The sequence below is a fragment of the Cotesia typhae genome, unplaced genomic scaffold (assembly GCF_013202065.1).
Source record: "Cotesia typhae breed Kobodo isofemale line unplaced genomic scaffold, CoteBio_Ctyphae scaffold_13, whole genome shotgun sequence".
NCBI classification, from domain to species: Eukaryota; Metazoa; Arthropoda; class Insecta; order Hymenoptera; family Braconidae; genus Cotesia; species Cotesia typhae.
Window position 1 is genome coordinate 5882866 of NW_027423774.1, and position 20512 is coordinate 5903377.

The following is a 20512-nucleotide window of genomic DNA, read 5'->3' on the forward strand; positions in this document are numbered from 1 at the left end:
AACAAATAATTTCTCTAATTATTAGCATATAAAATAATTGAACAAAAAAATTTTTTTTTATTTTTAATTTACAAACAACTGTTTAACTTTTTTTTCATTAATTACTGGAAATAAATTTTTTTTTCTATTTTTAATTCATAAAAAATTGTTTAATTTTTTTTTCAAATTTTGAACTCACCAAAAATTGTTTAATTTTTTTTTATTTAATTATTAGCAAATAAAATTGAAAAAAAAAAATTTTTTTTTTAATTTAAAATTTCTAAAAAATTATTTAATTTTTTTTTCTTCAATTTTTGAATTTTTTTTCATCACCCAGCAGCAAATAAATTTTTTTTTTAAATTTTTAATTAAGAAAAAAAAAATGTACAAAATTTTTTTTAAAAATGAAATTATTAAAAAGAAAAAAAAAAAACTGAAATTTATCTTCTTATAATCCTGTGTATCTTATGTACATAGTCGAATATATCTCCGTAGGTATGTATTTATCTGTAACATATGCAGTACATAATATATAATATATAATATAGATATATATCTACTGTATAGCATTTTACGTAAAGAATGATATGTCTGCGATTGTATAACGAGTTGCAGATCGATTGTTAATCGAGCGTAAAAATCAAATCGACAGTCACTTAATCCGCAATTCGTGAAGCGAGAATAAACTCGGTGTAAATATACATGCCGTGTTGAATATAATACGAATATAGTGACAAAATTTTATAAATTTAAAGTAATACTTACACGTATTATTTATATTTTATTTTACAAATGAAAAAAAAAAAAAAAAAAAAAATAAATAAAATGAATATAATTATTTTAATAATAATTAAAATATCTTGAGAATACTATATATCAATAATAATATTTGTTGATGAGTGACTAGATGTAGCTTCAAGCCGGTATGCTGGTGATGGGCAGTACTGAAAACACTAAGAGACTGGTAATTGCCAGACAGACCGTAAAAACAGTGTCCGTACCCGACGTACTGCCACTGCAGGTTTCTTTTGATGACATCTCCAGTGTATCTAAATAAAAAAACAACAAATATTAATTAAAATAATTATTTTATCCGTGGATTTATATTGGTTGAATAAAAAATCAGATTTTATGATTCTTATGATACTTTTTAATCTAAATTGTCATCTCGCGTGTGTTATTATCCATCTATCTATCTATTTCAACATCAATAATCAACATACATATCATAATAGACTAGTTTTATACCTTTTTTATACCCACGAGAGGTATGATATAAAATGACGGTTAATATTACCCTCAAGGGATCTTTTTACCTCTCAATGCTCTCTCTATATAATAATAATAACAATAATACTCTTACTCTTCCGAATTGTAATATAAACTTTTATCCTCCAGGCCATATAAATGCTTTTTAACAATATTTATATGAATTTAAAAACTAGGTTACGGGAATTACTTATCACGCTCTATTTTTATGGGTTTATCAACAATAACTAATACATCACGCTATTTAAGTATCTAATCGATATTATTACAGGATCTGTCAATAAAATAATATATTACCCGCCGAACAATATCCACAAATTCGATAAAAATAAAAATTTAGGGGGATGCACGTCAGTGTAATTAAATACAATATATTAATACGGATTTGAGGGATGAAAAAGCTCAAAGGGAGAGACACGTGGTGCATTCATTTTATTCTTATTATTATTTTTATTTCTAGATTTGTGAGTGTAATGACGGGAGCAAGGATTTACACAGAATCTATTTCCCCTAAATAATAAAAAAAATATTGTACAGAGCTGCATCGGAGGGGAGAGACGAGGGTCTCTCCCAAACACGAATCAGCTTCATAACCAGCTGTTAAAGCAACAGCAGCAGTAAAAGCCCGCCAGGACGTAGACGTAGACGTCAACGTCGGGATAGGAAAGAGAGGTGAACCAGGCGTTTGGGTGTGCGCGACCCGCCGATGCGGTGGCATCGATCCATACCGGGTAGAGTCTCTCACACTCCCTATCGTTGCTTTCACGTAATACTACCCGTCCCGCAATTCCGCTTTTCCTAACTATATATATATATATTTTTTTTCTGCTTTATTATAACATCCAGTGTCTTTTTTCTTTTTTTTTCTTTCTCTAGTGAATCTAGTCTCCTTGAGTGTACTCAAACTCACCAATCTCATCTTAAGATGAGATGACTTTTTTTTTACATATATACAAACGATTATTCTAATATACATATATATTTTGCTTATATATATAGAGATGCTCTTGAAAAACTTTTTAACAGAATAAATCTTGTTGGATAATTTTTAGTAGATTTCATAGAAATCTAACTATTGCAATTTTTGAAAAATATTTGTATATTCTTACTCAGCTCGTCAATCTGAGTCAGAAAATGTATATGGTTCAAAAGTTTGTGTACATACGATATAACCGGCCTTGTCTCTACTCTAACTCTCTCAATTTTTAACGGATCTTCATTAAACTTAGCGTCCATATTCTACGGATAATTACCGAGGTTAAGTTCGAGAATGAGATGAATCGGTCGGTTATTTTAGAAATACGAGCTGATTCAAAATTTTGAAAAATTCAACTTTTTTTGGTTTTCCTTGCAATAACTTTTGAATGCAATAACTTTTCATATTTTTGTAAATTGTATCTTGAAGCTTATTTAATAACCTTCAATTTCCATGCTTATTCATTTCCCTCAATCAAGTAGACCACGAATAAGAGCAGATTAAAAATTTCAAAAATCGCGAAAAAATTCAACTTTTTTTGGTTTTTCTTGCAATAACTTTTGAATGCGATAACTTCGTTTTTTTTTCGTAAACTGTATCTGAAAGCTTATTAAATAAGCTTTAATTCACATGCTTCATTATCTTCCTTAATCAATTGTGTCAGAAATGACGATAAATTAAAAGTTAATTCTAATTAATGAAATTTCATTAGTAGATTTCATAGAAATCGAACTTTGTCGTTGGTACTCTGCGTCGGAATTTTAAAAAATTGTTGTACATCCTTACACACTATATATGGCTTAATACCAAGGTTAAGTTCGAAGATAAGCTCAATCAATTGAATAGTTTCGAAATTAGAAAATTTTGAAATTTTCAAAATCGTAAAAATTCACATTTTCTCACTTTTTTCCTTAAATAACTTTTGATTACGATAACTTTTTGAACTTCTAAAAATTACATCTGAAGGCTCTTTAAATCAATTTTAATTTAAGTACCATATTATATGTGTAGTCTTAAAATTAAGTCATAATCCGCTATGCTAAATATAAAAATTTGCTATTGCACTCGTTTTAGTAGATTTCATAAAAAATCAACAATTTCCAAATTATTGGAAAGTTATTGTATTGTAAAAATCGAATTTCGATGAGATTGATTCACTTAAAAGTTATTTGGGTTTGAATATTCCAAAAATAGTGTTCTGTGAAATTCCTATCAGATTTTTAAGCTCAAAATTTTAAATATTTTATTAATTTATATTTAAAATAGTGAAAAATGGGAATTATTATTATCAAAATGAAATCTACTTCCGTTCCGGCCTTTTTATTTGTTAAAAAAATTTTTTTGGTATAACTATTAGTCTAATGTGGATGATAAAACGATTTATAGATGCACGATTTGGCATTAAGCCATATCCCACATTTGTGCGACAGGAAACCGCTGAGCCGCGCGGTTGCCAATTACGCGACAATTAACGAGATCGATTGTCTCTTTGAAGCTCCTGCTGTAATGCTAAGTGATATGACACCCGACGATTATATAAGTTAATTTAATGAAGTTAAATACTCACTGGTGTCGGCAATGAGGTTTGGGAGGTAGTTTTTCCAGAAAGCACACTGTCGCACTCTTATCCCCTGACCAACTTCGGTGGTGTTTGTGTCTAGAGTTAAATATTCTAGATTTTTAGCCGTGTGTTGGGGCCAGAATGCTTCAGTCCACGATCCGTCGTCTCCCATATTTGGATCTCTGTTAAATATAATAAATAACAAATTATTTGTTTAGTATATCTTTACCAGATAAATAAAATAAAAATAAAAAAAAAATAAAAATATTTAATTTTTTTAATAATAATTTTGTTATAAAAAAATTCTTCAAGAATTTCCACTGATAATTTTTTTTAAATTTAAACATTAATTTTATTACTATAAAAATTTCTTTAATTTTCATGTAGGGAATTTTTTTTTCATTAAATTCTTTTGATAATTATTTCATTGCCATGAAATAACAAATTATCTATTTAGTAAATTTAATTTTTTTAATAATAATTTTATTAAAAAAAAATTCTTCAAGAATTTCCACTGATAATTTTTTTTGTAAATTTAACATTAATTTTTTTTACAATAATTTTATTAGTGTAAAAAATTTCTTTAATTTTCATGCGTGGAATTTTTTTTATTAAATTCTTTTAATAATTATTTAATTGCTATAAAATTATAAAAAAAAATTTTTTTAATTTTCACATAATAAAATTTTTTTATCAAATTTTTTTAATAGAAATTTAATTGCTACAAAATTTTTTTAAAAATTTCCACACAATAAAATTTTTTTATTAAATTTTTTTAATAGAAATTTAATTGTTAAAAATTATAAAAAATTTTCTAATGCCTTTAAAAATTATTTCAGTGTCTTAAAAAAACATTAAAATTATCTCTAAAAAAAAGTTTGAATTTAAAACAATAAAAAAAATTAAATAAAAATAAAAATTAATAAAATAACATACCCAGTTTTAGCAAAATTAGCCCAATAACGCATCATCCTTTTAGAAAGAGTAATTTCTTGCGGAGTGTATCCTTTAGAAGGATCCAGGGGTTCTCCAAAAATATAACTAATTTCATCAGCATGCATAACCCCGGTCCATCTTGGCCAGGGATTATTAGTAGATCTGTGCTGATAGTAGTACATATAAACAGTATTCCCGGTCTCAGCGTACCGAGCTGCAAATTCATTGACATTGCAGGTAAACTGATAGTCCCCGACAATTTTGTCAATCGCATTGCGATTAGCATTGGGATCATCGGGATTTAGCCAATTAGTGTATTCATAAATAATAGCGCGCCTCGCTATAGAATTAACATAGGGATTCAATTCAGTAACAGCTCTGTGAAACTCTTCTTGAGAAACTTTAACATCCTCAGTGCCGTCTATGCGGAATAATTCTGTCAAATAGTAAATAATAAAATAATATCCCTCCTCGGTGTTTGATCCCATTAAAATGTTAGCTTTTTTGAAAGAAGCGGTGGCAAGTGACTGCTGGGGTGTTTCGTCTAAAAATGCCCCGTCGATAACCGGGACGAATGGAAATTCACATATACCAAGTGTGCCCCATTCATTGTTAACTAAATCCAGTGGATCTATTGTTACAAGACAATCAATCACTGAGCGTAAATTATTTCTATCGTGAGGACATCCAACAGCTTCGGCTAATCTTAATCCACGTACAATAGATTCCTCACGGGATATTATTGCCCAGGGAGCTGTTGGTGAGCCGGACTGCATAATTGCTTGGTTAAATAGATGCCTATTGTTTCAAATAATTAGTATTATTTTTATTTTAGTATTTTATTGGTATTAGGACTCTTGATACCCTGAAAAAATATCCCTGAGACTAAATATCACTGCGACAAAACATTTAAATATATAAATATTAATTTTCATTTTTTTTAAATTAATTAATAAGGTACCCGCGGGTAATAAGGCCTAAGTGATATATACACGGAGAAAATTAAATGATAGAAATTATCATCAGTTAAAATCAGGATGACAACAGTTACTATCAGGATGGTTATATTTACTATCAAGGATAGTAATTAATATTATTGAATTCTATGAAAAAATTGATCAAAAATTCAATAATTTTCAAGTACATGGAAAGAAAATTAAAGAAAATATATTTAATATATTTATATATATTATATACATGTATATATGAAAAATATATAAAAAATGCATGTGGGTACTCAAACGAAAGCTCTTGATGAGTGTAATCTAACATCAGGATGAGCTTATATCAGTATATATTTACGTCTTTGACTAGTTTTTAAACCCTGATATTTAAATTCTACTTACTACCTTAGATAGTAGCTGCTATAATTCCTGATGGTAAATGTTACCATCAGAAATTATAAATATAACTATTTAGGATAATAATAGTAATTAACTATAATTAACATACAGGATAGTAACAATTATTATAAATATGGTAAATGCTACCACCTAGATGATTTCTACAACCATCTAAATAGTATTCACTACGATCAGGTTGATGGTAAAATTTTTTACCACATCTAGATAGTAACTGCTATTATTTAATTTTCTCCGTGTAGAAATGCTATTTAAAATAACCGCTTTCGCTAAAGTCTTCTCTAGTAGAGAAGAGTAGAAGAGTTCTCTAGTAGTAGACGCCGGTACCTTAAATATTAATTTTTTTAAGATTAATTAATACACGAAAAAAAAAAAATGGAAAAATTACATTATATAATGCAAACGTGGCCCGTCGAAAGAACATGAATTATTGATAATTGTCAATAAAATATTTACTTTTCTGAAAATTTTGAAGAATTGATCAAAGAAATTTTTTTTAATTCAATTAAAGCTAGTTTTTTGTTTACCTAGACTGAAAAAAATATTTTTTTTCAAATTTATTGGATTGAATTGTTTTATTGAAAAATTTAAGACAAAATATTTAAAATATTTTGTCTGGGATTTTTTTTTTTTTTAGGATATTTTATCTGGGGATATTTTTGCCGGAATATTTTGTCGGATTATCAAGAATCATGGAACAATTGTATCAATTATTTTAGGATGACTTTGCGGAATTACCTGGAAAGCGGCGAAAGCAAGTGCATTGAAACAGATACCGCGCCTGCGCTCTCTCCAAAGAGGGTAACATTATCCGGATTACCTCCAAACGCGGCGATGTTGTCCCTGACCCACTGGAGCGCCATCATCTGATCAAAAAGCCCGGCGTTCCCTGGGACGTCCGAAGTACCGAAATACATGAACCCCAAACTGGCGACCCGGTACTGCATTGACACCAGCACGATGTTCTCCTCAGAGACCAGGGTCTTCGGGTCGTATACGTCTAGCGTCGCTGAGCCGGAGTAAAACCCACCTGGAGCAAACGCGTGCCAACGCGTATACGCGTGGCTGCTGCAAACGAGATCGTATCGAGATGCGCTAACGATGAGCGCTTACCGCTTTATTTGCGGGGTTTTATTCCTTTCTTTCTTTTTTTTTTTTTTTTTTTTTTTTTTTTTTTTTTTTGCACGCCTCATAACTTTAAAAGGTTACTCCTGATTAGTCAAGGTCAAGAAAAATTCTCATTATTGGAAAAATAAATTTATTTGCTTGAATTTTTAAATAATTTTATTAGCTAAAGAAATTAAAATTTTTATCTTTGGGTTTTTTTTGCTAAAAAAATTTTTTTTTCGATTTGAAAAAAAAAATAAAAACAATTTTCAAATTTTTAATAAAAAATTATTTTTCTTCTTAATTATTTTCTCGAGCAAAAAAAAATTTTTTTTTTACAAGAAATTTCACTTATTCCAACAAAATTAATTCTCTTGCTTTAAGAGATACGTATGTTGATTCAAGAAAATTTATTTAAGTCAAGAAACTCTTCTTGTTTTAAGAAAATTCAGTCTCTTGCTCCAAAAAATTTTGTTCTTGATAGAAGTAAATTTTCTTGCCTTGAGAAAATTTTTCTCTTGCTCCAAAAAATTAAATATCTTGATAGTAAATTTTTATTAATATTTTTAATGACTAACATGTCAAATGGGAAGATCAAATAATATTAAATCATTTTTTTTCATTCAATATGTATAATTGCACGCTAAAATAATATAAAATGGGTATCAAATATTCAAGAGAAAAATTGTCTCAGGGTGAAAAAATTTTCAATTCAGCGACGTTTCACCATGAACCATGGCTTCTTCAGGTATCTATTACATACAAACATAATTACACATTACAAAATTATCCTACACAACATATTTTTTACAAAACTTCTTTAAACAACAAAAAGAACAATATTCTAGAAAATGTTTCAATAAATTTTTCAAAAAAATTTTCTCCTAAATTCTCTTCAAAAATTTTTATAAATTTTTTTTTTGTTATTTAAACAATTTTAAAAAATTTCTTTTTGTTGAGGAAATTTTGTAAAGAATATTGCTAATGTGTAATTATGTTTGCATGTAATAGATGCCATGGTCCATGGCGATATTAAGATAGAAAGAATTGATCCATAATAACCTGAATCACTTAATTTAATTATATTCACTGTAATCTGAATTACTTCGTAGGATAATTTTTTTTTTATTTTTATTACTTATTCTATGCATTTTATAATTTCATTACTCACACTGAAAAAAAAAATTAACTTGAATCAAGAGTAAAATTCTTGAACCAAGAAAATAATTTTGAAGAACTTTATTGTCTTGAATCAAGACAAAAAATTTTTAAATCAAATAAAAAGTACTTAAACCAAGTGAAATTTCTTAGTTTAAGGTAGTACTACCGGTTTTAGAATTGACGTTCAGAATTTAATGAAATTTGGTAAATTGGTACTTTATAATATCATAACTAAGTAGTAAAATTTTTGAAAGCCTGGCGAGTCCTGAAAAAAAGATATTAATATTTACACATTTTTGCTTTTACCATTGATCCTTATGGAAAATCACAGACTTTATTTTATTTCACAAAACTGGACGTTCAGAATCTAATAAAAATTAAGACAACCAGAGTAAATAACATCTAGAACATATTTTATAACAGTCAGTATGGTTTCCGAGCATATGAGAATATTTATTAATAAAAAACATTCAAAATTTATCTCTGTCTCTCTTTCTTCAACGTGATTTAGTATAAGAAAATCTACTACGTTAATAAAATAAGGTTAGGCTTTGGGATTTGACTCTTGTGGTAACGGTAGTACTACCTTAAGAATTTTTAAACTCAAACCAAGAAGATGAAATTCTTCAAAATTTTTTTTTCTGTGGAAAAAATAAATTTTTTCTTAAAAATTAAAGCACTGTTATGAGACGTGCTTTTGGATTTTCCAAACTTAAAACTCTTACTGCAGCAAAGTAGAAGAAAAAAAAAAAAAAAAAAAAACTCACCACCAAAAATCCATACCATAACAGCGGCGTTCCTCGGACGAGGCTGAGGAACGACGACATTAATGTAGAGACAGTCCTCGCTCAAAGGAGTGTTGGGGTTCCACATGGTCGCTCCGACAAAGTCCCCAAAGACTGTATCGAGGATCTGGACGCAGCTATTAGGCAGCTGGGTGGCGTTAAGTATGCCATCCCACCGCTCGGCCGGCCGAGGATGCCGAAATCTGAGGGCTCCTATCGGCTTTTCCGCGTAGGGGATGCCATACCAGGCGTCAACCTTCTTGCCGCTGGCGGCCGTCTGGGTGACACCTTTCACTCGGCCCTTCCTCGTCTTTACGATCAACGAGTCATCTCCGGGCTCAGTAAATAACGCCTCTGCCCTGGCTGCCCCGAGATCCTCAAACTCTTTCAAACTGTCCAGCTGGTGGTGCTCCGCCGCGCCGCTGGTCATCTTGAGCGGAATGCTCTTTTGCGGCTGCTGGCGATGGTGGTGCTCATGCTCGTGCTCGTGGTCATGCTCGTGCTCGTGCTCGTGATCGTGGTTGTGCTGCTGCTGCGGCTGCTGCTGCTGCCCGAGCTCTTCGTGGGAAAAATCCGCATGGTGACGACTTCTGTGCGAGGGTGTTGCTCTTGCTCCCAAGTCCAGCGTTGACGCAACAACCACCGTTAACACTACCAACGTTTCTACATTAAGGAGGGCGCTTCGACCTCTCGTCATTGCCATCGTCCTCGCGCCACTCCTCTCCTCAACTCCCCTTCACGCCTGAAATTCCAAAAAATTTTTATTTATTTCTAATTTACGAAAAATTTCATCGGGATGAGACATTCGTTATTTATTATAGTGACAGCTACTAATCACTTGATTTCGATATTAAATTATAAATTCTGGCTTTTACACTTTCTACATTAAGTTCTGTATAATATTTATTTTTTTGCCACCCCGATGTCCGCTTTACTAATTGAAACTATAAAAATTAACCGGAATCCGAGTGAATTTTACAGTTTATTTTTTTCCGTGTGATAATTTTCGTAATAGTTGACAAATGTTATCTGATAACTAAAATTAAAAATTTTTGTAAAGTCTTGCTACAAATATTTGTTGAAATTACATTAATAAGTGTTAAAATAATTTACGAAAATTTAATCGGGATTTTTTATTTCTTCTTTTCGATTATTTTTTATTCATTAAAAAAATTTTTTAAACTAAGAAACATTTGTTGATTTAAATAAATTTTATGTCGATTTTTTTTTCAGTGCAAGAACATAAATTATTGATAATTGTCAATAAAATATTTTCTTTTTTGAAAATTTGGAAGAATTGATCAAAGAAAAATTTTTTAATTCAATTAAAGATATTTTTTTGTTTACCTAGACTGAAAAAAAAATTATTTTTAGAAAAATTAGCAATAATGTAATCTATATTATTAAAAGAATAAGAAAAATTTTGTGTCCAGGATAGTCATATGACAAAATCGATTATTTTAGTGAAATTTAGTATCAATGCAAAGGTCTTGACTTAAATCTGTACCTTTTCAAGGTTTCATATCATTCTCACCAATAGTCAATTTATGATGAAAAGTATTTAGGCTGCATTCAAAAATTTTCTATCTCTAGATACATAGTTAAAAAATTACTTTGTATTTTGAGAATTGAGTATTGACATTTTTAAAGATATAAGTTCACTCCGACATTCTACTCATCGAGACCTTTCATTTGAGTACCCACATCAATTTTTCATATATTTATATATATTATATATATGTATATATGAAAAATATACCAAAATGCATGTGGGTACTCAAATGAAAGCTCTTGATGAGAGTAATATTGGGATGAGCTTATATTTTTAAAAACGTAAATAGTTAAGCAAATACGGTGCAATTTAACAAAATTCATTATTTCATTAAGCCAAATTTTATTTATTTATAGTTTAAAAGTCACGGCAGTCATATAGTGACTGCAAGGTTGCTAGTAATTTGTTTGAAATTTAAAACAATTTTACTTATTAGCTGAAGGAATAAAAATTTTTCTTCTAAATTGTGATATAAACAAAATTTTGGATACAGACATACAGACACCATCGCAGAAATAGTCAGAGATGCTTTCTAGAACCTCAAAACGTTGAGATATAATGAAAACTCGATTTTCGAAAAACAATAACTTCCCGATTTTTTTAAATTTTCAATTTTTTTAGCGGGAAGATAAAAATTCTTATTTCTTCAGCAAAAAAAATTAAAATTTCAATCAAATAAATTTCTAGTTTGTAAATTTTTTTAAAAATAATTTTTTCTCAGTTAATTGTAATAATATCAATTATTAATTTTTTTTTTTTTTTTTTTTTTTTTCAATAAAATAAATTCTTTCCATCCAATAATAAATCTTTCTCTCACAACATTCAAACTTGAGTTTATTGTAAACAATTTTATTTACAAACTTTTACCTCACGTCGATGAGGACGCCCAGACGTCCTTCTCCGTTGACAGGGGGATGCTGATTATCGATTTTAATTGCCAATCACTTAATAATTCAATCACTCTGACAGTAACAATTGGTCTTTCTTGTGGGAGAAAGGGATTTATCATCAAATTACACGTCCCATCAGCTACATCCCCGAATAATTATCAATCATGTTTTTTTTTTTTTTTTTTTTTTTTTTTTACCCTGAAAAAAAAAAAAAAAAAGTAATAGTAAAGCAAAAGCATAATACATAGATTTAACAACGATGTACGAGTAAATATATACTATAGTGTATAGGTGATATGTTTCAGAATCACGCGAGGGAGCATGCGATAGTGGCCCGTTACGAGAACCAACAAACGAAAAGTAATCCTCTTTCCTCGTTCCTCTTTCTTGTCTTAGCTTTATCCTTCCGTACCACCTTTAAACTTTCAGCAGTATATATAACTGTATAAATATATATAGCACAACTAGTACAACCAACCCCCAACGAGTTCGGTGTAACGAGTGACCTAGAGGTGTCACTGGATTAACGTGCTCCTAGGCTATCCATAACTCTCGACTACGACCCTCTCGACTCTCAACTCAACTCTGTATTATACATATATATACTTTGATACATATTTCCTTTTCCAGGTGAATTTTACTTACATTTTTATCACTCTCTAGCACATTATACACCCCGATGATACCAATATATATGTATGTATATATAAAATAGAGCTGGACGCTCTTTAAATGCTAATCTTCCGACATCAAAGTGTCATAAAAAATCTGATATCCTTTTTTTCACCTAAAAAAGTTTACTCGTGACATTTACTCTTAACAGACAGTTGATTTTTATTTTTTTTTAATTTTTTCGAAGGGCAAATAATTGAGAAAATAAAAAATATTCAAGTGAATCGTTAAAAGCGATCACGCGAGAGCGATATCGCGAATTATGACAGGCCCATATCTTATCAATCGGTCAAGGTTAAATTTTTCGTCATCAGTCATGATATAATAGGCACAATAAATGATTCTGTCTACAATAACGATTCAGATAAAAATTTTAATTGGAGTGCAATACAAAAGAGAGAGTATTTTATATCGGAAAATCAGAGTAATCTGTAGATGAAACCGAGTGTTGACTCGATGGTAATCGAGAACCCATTTAAATTTTATGACAGCTCTCTGGAGACGTATATATGTGTATATATATATATATAGTAAAGGGGTATTGTGTGGTAACGATGGTCATCGTTGATAACGAGAATGGGCTCGGAATAGCTCCCTACTTTACTATACACTCCTTAGTGCCATTATTCGCCCATTTCCTTCCTGTTCCATACCGCAACCCGACAGACCTCAAATAGACTCTGCAATGCACTACCATATACATATATATATATATATATATATATATATATATATAATATATATCTAACAAGGTAATATCTACACTCTCTCTTCAACACACACGTTTAATATAATAATAATAATAATAATAATAATAACTATAATAACATGGACTTTTTATTAGGTCACACCATTACATCATACGATTGTTGTTATAGATATAAATTAGTGGGACGCAGGCCAAGTTTTACCGTGACTTGGGTTTTAAATTTACAATATTAACTACGTATGCCCTAATACTATTAAATTCTTCAAATAAATCACTACTGAATTGACATTGAGCTTGCATAAATAAATTCATTCATTATTAAAATTTAATGATATAAAAAAAATATTAAATATTTATTTTTTTCAACATTAAAATTCTAAATTATAAAGTGAAATTTATTTATTGATTTTTCTTCTTCAAATTTATTTGATTAAACTTTATATAAATATATCATCAGTACTTATGTGATATTATTTAATTTTTTCCATTTGAATTTTTTTTAAATAAATAATAATAATAATACAATTAAAAAATAAAAAACATTATATTATAATTATTTTTAGATTTTCAAATCTTTAGAAAGAAAAAATATTTAATTACTATTGTTATTAATAACATAAAATTTTTGTAGAATAATAATAATAATAATAATAATAAATAAAAAATTTTTAAAAAAGTTTAAAGAGGACAAAGAAATTATAAAGAGGCGCATTGCGTACATTTGGGCATATACGTATATCTAAATACAGAGAAGAGTCTCTCTGAATTGAATTTCATACAGTCGATTTGGTTGTACGAATATATCCGTATGATGGCGCTTCTATTTTTATTATTTTTTATTTAAAAAAAGTCGTCTAATAAAGTCGAGGATGCTAGAGGTATGTGATAAAAAGCAGCGGTATTATCTATATAGAATAAGGATTCGCGTAGGTGCTAAAGAAGATATACATATGAGAGAATGTTGAGAATGTGTAGAGGATGATGCAGTATTTGCCGCGTTAACGGCCACTGGTACCAGACACCGAAACCTATTTCCCCACTGAAACTACTTTATACCGCACTATATGGCTTTACTAAACTGAAATTTCTATCTGCCTTTTGGCCTCAGCTACCCTCTATTCCTGGGTCTACATTTACACTACTTCCTTCCTTTTTTCTTTCTATTTATCGAAAAAAAAAAATTTCATCCTTCCATAGAAACTTTTTTTGTAAATGATGAATAGTCTATTGCCTGGTGCAGGATAATGCAACTGATGATGCAGCAATGCGGCATATGTGCTAATACAAACTAGCAGCGGTAGTAGCCTAGAGACATGTTCCAACGATTGACCCCACATACAAAGAGGCAGCATAGATCAAGCGCTATTGCTGCAGCAGTAACAATAACAACAATAATCGCAGGAGTTTCTGCGTATGCACAGCATCAGTATCAGTATCAGAGCCCCGCTATTGCTTCTGGTTATGCTCGAGCTTTAGCCCCGGCTTTCTGATACATAATGCAAACTGTGCTATCAGCAAACTCCTGTTTACTTGCTTCAATATACTCACTCGCTCACGGAATTAGCTGCTGGTTATTAATCGTACGAAATAATTCGCTGAAATGAAAAACTATTGAATTAACATGTCGGGGATTTTATTTTTATTTTTTTTAATTTTTTTTTTCTGGCTTCTGAATCAAGCTCGATTGTAATTAAACTAACAAGGAACGAGAGAAAAAGTGATTAGAGTTTTTCGGGCGAGAGAAACTTTCAGAAGAAAATAAAATTAAACTAATGGTAAAATAGATGTATAGGAAGCCAAAGGAGAGATAAGTGTGTCGAGTGTGTGCGATGTGTTTTATAGAGATAAAGGAAAAAAAAAATAAAAGGGATAGAGTGGATGGAGAAAGAGGCGCAACGATGAAATTCTCTAAAGCCTACACTCTAGTATCGATTGACCCCGACGACGGCTACGGCTACGACGACGACGACGACGACGACGACGACGTTGTACTATGGTTAGCCGGTGGATTGTGCGCCAGAGAAAGATAAACTCTGTATCAGATAGACGGATAGAAAGCAAGAGATGAGAAAGCATAAAAGCTGGGATACTCTGGTACGCTGGCTGGTGGTACTCCTGCTCTACTCCGCTACTGATGATGCTCAGAGAGCAAGAGTCCGATCCTGAGAGAAAAAGTGAGTGGAAAATGCTTTTTTATTTCTCACAACCTTTTCACTCCCCTTTTGTGTACTCTCGCTCTTTGAGTAATCGATGAAAGATAATTAAATTCGTTAACATTTTACACATACATCAATAAGATATTACTATTTTTTTTTTTTTTTTTATCATTTTATTTATTTATATACTCTCAAGATATGGCTAAATTATTTCCGTTTCAATCGATTGTCCTTGTTTTATTTCCATTTGATAATAGTCTTTTTATAAACTTAAATCGTATCATATTTTTTAATAAATTTATTACAAAAAAAAACTAATTTATTTAAAAATTTTTTAATTTAATTTTTTTCTAAATTTTTAAATTTTAAACAAGTTCAAAGAGCGTTATCATATTTTTTCATAACTTTATTATAAAAAAAACTAATTTATTTAAAAATTTTTGAATTCAATTTTTTTTTTAATTTTTAAATTTTAAACAAGTTCAAAGGGCGTTATCATATTTTTTTTATAAATTTATTACAAAAAAAAAAACAGACTAATTCATTTAAAAATTTTTTAATTCAATTTTTTTCTAAATTATTAAATTTTAGACAAGTTCAATGCAATATATATTTGCAAGAGTCTAGAGGTCTTTAAGCGTAACTGAAAAGAAGTACAACTCAAGAAACGTTAAAAAAAAAAAAAAAAAAAAAAAAAAAAAAAAAAGCGTACAGACTGATGACTGAAAAGTCTAGAAAGGTCAGAGGATATTTTTGGCAGGTTGCCCAACAATTCTATTGTATTTTACGACATTTTATTATATTTCTCTTTGTTGTTTTATTTTATTTCACAGTCGAAAGAGTACACAACAGAATTTGATGTTATGTCATCCCTCGGTTTTGTTAATTTAAAATAAATAAATAAAATTTTACTTTTTTTTTTTTTTATTTATAAATAATAATTGGGAGGTATATCATCCCGAATATAATTAATAATTATTTTATTGGTATGAATAGGAAGTGTTTCATTTCCTGGATTACTCGATGGTATGTGTGCTATTGAAGGATTGAAGGAGGATAGTTTATAGTTAACGAGTTTCTATGGGTCAACAGAGAGTTAAGAGGTCAGTTTCAGAGTATTAGGTATATATGGAACAAAGTATTGTACAAGTGTGCATGTACTCTTGTTGGTAATACTTCCTTCTTGAGTTAATTTTGTGGATGAGTTAAGAATTTTAATTTTACGAAAATTTAAGTATAATAGTATATTACACACCGAGGGAAGTAAAGTAAGAAATGTCTCAGATCACATGTAATTGTTGGCCGAGGCGAAGCCGAGGTCAACAAACATGTGATCTGAGGCTTTCTTATTTACTTCCCGAGGAGTGTATACTATTTTTTTCCCTGACGAAGGTGTAAAGCGGAAACTTTGTTTAGCGCAGCGGGGCTAAAGTTGACGCTTTACACCCGGAGGGGAAAAAAAGTAATATAAGAGAGAGTTGAGGGCCTCTTGAGTATATACTTTTTAAGTACCCACGTGAGTCAATTATTTTATACGTGACAAAAACTTTTAGTTTACTTTGTAACTACTTATTTTATTTTTATGAATTTATTTTCATTTAAATTAAGCCTGCGCTCTTAAATTCAAAAAATAATTCATTCATTTCTTCATTTAAATTAAACAATTTTTTTTTAATAAATAAATTTATTTATTAATGAGGGTGAATTTAGCAGACAGCTAATTTTTAAGAATTTGTAGATTAATTTTAATTTAATTGTTGTAAAAAAAATTTTTAAAATTGCATAAAAAAAGTTTGTGAAAATTTTCATATGCATTTTTTAATTTTATTTCTTTTGTAACAAATAAATTGTTTACAAATTATCAAAAAATGATCAGATGTCTGCTAAATTCACACTCACATTTATTAATAAATTTATTAAAATTTTTTTTTTTAATAAACTTATTTTTTAGTAAATTTATTAAAAAAAAATTTTTTAGTAAATTTATTAAAAAAAAATTTTTAATAAATTTATTGAAAAAAAATTTTTTTTTAATAAATAAATTTATTAAAAAAATTTTAATTAAGATAAAAATTCTTGAACCAAGAAAATAATTTTCAAGAGTTTAATTGTCTTGAATCAAGACGAAAAATTCTTGAATTAAATAAAAATTTACTCAAATCAAAAAGACAAATTCTAAAAAATTATTTACTTGATTCAAATAAATTTTTTTTTCTATGTAAATAAATTAAAAAAAAAAAAAAAAAAAAAATATCAATTTACGTTTGATATAAATTCATACATTCTAGACGTCCATCTCTGACAAATTTTCTTATTACTTCAACTGCGTCAACTCAATGCAGAATTGAATAATAAACTTTAATTTATTGCGTTCATATACCATTTTATTCTTCGATTATTATTATTATTATTTCCTTCCTCGTTTTCATTTTTTTTTATAACTAAAACAATAAACCTACATTCATTGTATATAGTGGTAAATATTGTAATTTTATTCATACATTCATACTCATTATAATTATTTAAATAAAAAACTGCTAAAAAATATTAATTTTATTTTTCGCAACTTTTATCTCAATAATTAATGCGAATAATTTTATTTAAAAATAAAAAAATGACTAGGTCTGATAAAAAAAAAAGCGCATACCTACTTGTTAGTAAATCCAGCGGTAATTAATCGAAAAAAATAGATAAAACAATGACAACGGACGGAATCTCTTGATTATTATTTATACAACTTAACTATTATTTTTTTTATCAATATTATTGTTGTTATATTTATTATTATTATTGGGGTAAGTAATAACTAGTTAATTAAAAAAAAAAAAGGAATTTTAAGAGCGATTAATAGTGAACTCGATAAAAAAATAAAATGGATTTAATTTATTAATTATCGTTTAATTAAATAACATTTAGCGATGAAAAATAGTGTATATAACACAGCCACACTTGGACACGCACGATGTAGGCCGGCTAACGGTTCAGGCCGTACTGAGGACTCCTCAAAAGCTACAGAGCTTTCCTAGCTGCGATACCTCGACAACAGCCACCGTACCGCGGATACAGACACACGGGTGTATAGCTATAGGTATCTAAAAGCAGCAGAATCACCAGCACCAGCACCAGCACCAGCCACCAGCAGTAGCAGATATACAGATATATAGATATACAGATATAATATTGGTGTATAGACAGGAGATTGTAGAAGGGGATCTGTAGTAGGGTAGGAGCTTTATTTCAATCTCTTTTGCTTATTCGCTCTTACTTACACACCCTAGATATTTTATACTATTTCATCTCGTTTTTACGAACTTATACAATATGTATTCCCCTTTTGTCCTGAAACTCTCCAGACTTTTATCGCTTTTTTCTGGAAAGATAATTAGATACATTCCTAAATTTCACTTTTATAGAGCTCAAATTTTATTTTATCAAATTTATTTATTGAGAAAAAATTTTTTTTTTAGAAAATTAATAATTTTATTAATTATTAAACTCGCCAGATTTTTATCGCTTTTTTCTGAAAAGATAATTAGACACATTCCCAAATTTTACTTTTATGGACCTCAAATTTATTTATTGAAAAAAAAATTTTTTTTTTAGAAAATTAATAATTTTATTAATTATTAAGCTCTTCAGACTTTTATCGCTTTTTTCTGAAAAGATAATTAAACACATTCTCAAATTTCACTTTTATAGAGCTCAAATTTTGTTTTATCAAATTTATTTGTTAAGAAAAAAATTTTTTTTTTTAGAAAATTGATAATTTTATTAATTATTTATTTGTTTGAAAATGAATTAAAGAAATAGAATTTTTTTTTTATTATTTATTTATTTATCGTCGCATAAACGTCTAGGTCATGAGCGTCTACTAAAAATTACATTATTGAATAAATTATTTAAATAATTAGATATAATAGATACAGTATTGGAGAGATCGGTAAATCTTTATTTTGGTGGTCATTTTTAATTTTTAATTTTTATTAAGATTTTTATCGTCGTTTAAGTTCTTTGCCAGTTTCATGGGCATGGTTTAACCAGGGTATTCCTCTAGAAGATGGTGTATTGAGATGAGGGCCTCACACCTTGGGCATTTTTCTCTGGCTAGTGGTGTCATTAAGTGATTGTGGGTCAAATATGTGTGGCCTATTCTCAGTCGGATGTATATTACTTGGGTTCTACGTATGTTTGATGTTGGGGATAGTTCCCATATATTTAGCCTTATTTGGTGTAATAATGATTTTGTGTTCATCCATATGCCGTTCAATTGTGCCCATATATATATGTGTTCACCAGATTTTTAAATTCATCAGGTACACGGAAAGAACAAAATTACACTGCATACTCTCCCATATTATACTCAGTGTAATTTGAGGTGAAAAAAAATTTCAAATATCAAATATAACCCAGATTATACTAAATTATTGTTGTATTATACTCAGTGTAATCTCCGATTTGATCAAGTAATTTTTCTGGTTATACCGCCCTAGATTACACTGGATATAATCCGAAAAAAATATCCCGTATAATTTGAATTATACTCAGTAGAATCTTGGATTATATAATTTTTTCAAAAATTGTGCTGTTCAACTTTTTTCTTTTTTAGTTGATAAATTTTTTTGAAAATTAAAAAAATTTGTGAAAATTGTGATCAATAATAATCAATAATAATAGTAATAATAATAATAATAATAATCAATAATTTTTTCAAAAATTTTGATATTCAACTTTTTTCTTTTTTGATTTATAAATTTTTTTGAGAATTTGTTAAATTTGTGATGACTAACTTTTTTTGTTAATTTTTCTTTTTTTTTTTTTTTAAGTATTTTTCATAAATGCAATGCAATGCATGGATAGAAAATATTCAAAGAGCATTTAAGCACAATTTTTCCGATAATTTGGAATTGAAAAATTTTTGATAAATATTTTCAAGTGGGGTCACCATTTTAATTTTTATTTTTTTGAACGAAAAAATTAAAAAATTAATTACTAAATTTGATACGATCTGAAATTTTTTTTCACCACAGATTACACTGAGTATAATATGAGAAGATATGCAGTGTAATTTTGGTCTTTTCGTGTATAGCTGCAATGTCTGTTATTTTGATACCTCCTGAACGGAGAGAAAAGAATATAAGTTATTCCTATGCAGAATGTTAACCATTACCATGTTATACATACACTGAAAAAGTAAAATTCTTAACTGGAGTAAATTTTCTTGGCTTAAGAAAATATTAAGGAAGATTGAAAATTTTTTGAATGAAGTCAGTTTCTTAAGTCAAGATAATTTTTTTGAGCCAAGAAAATTTTTTCTTGCTCCAAAATAACTTTTGTTTTCCTTAAAATTTTCTTGGGGCAAGAAATTTATTTTTGTGTGTAGTAACGGAAATTTTTGTGA

At 28.8% G+C, this 20512-nt stretch overlaps 1 protein-coding gene across 1 annotated transcript; it reads right to left on the reverse strand.

The window, feature by feature from the left end:
• Window positions 1–317: 317 nt before the first annotated feature.
• Window positions 318–11766, reverse strand: LOC141535260 (acetylcholinesterase). The gene is made up of 6 exons (XM_074255118.1): window positions 11555–11766; window positions 9118–9877; window positions 6821–7112; window positions 4722–5519; window positions 3792–3967; window positions 318–1028 (listed from the first exon to the last, which is right to left on the reverse strand). Exons 2-6 carry the CDS (start codon window positions 9836–9838, stop codon window positions 895–897), a joined length of 2121 nt encoding a protein of 706 aa, XP_074111219.1. The 5' UTR covers window positions 9839–9877; window positions 11555–11766; the 3' UTR covers window positions 318–894.
• Between the last annotated feature and the right edge of the window lie 8746 nt (window positions 11767–20512).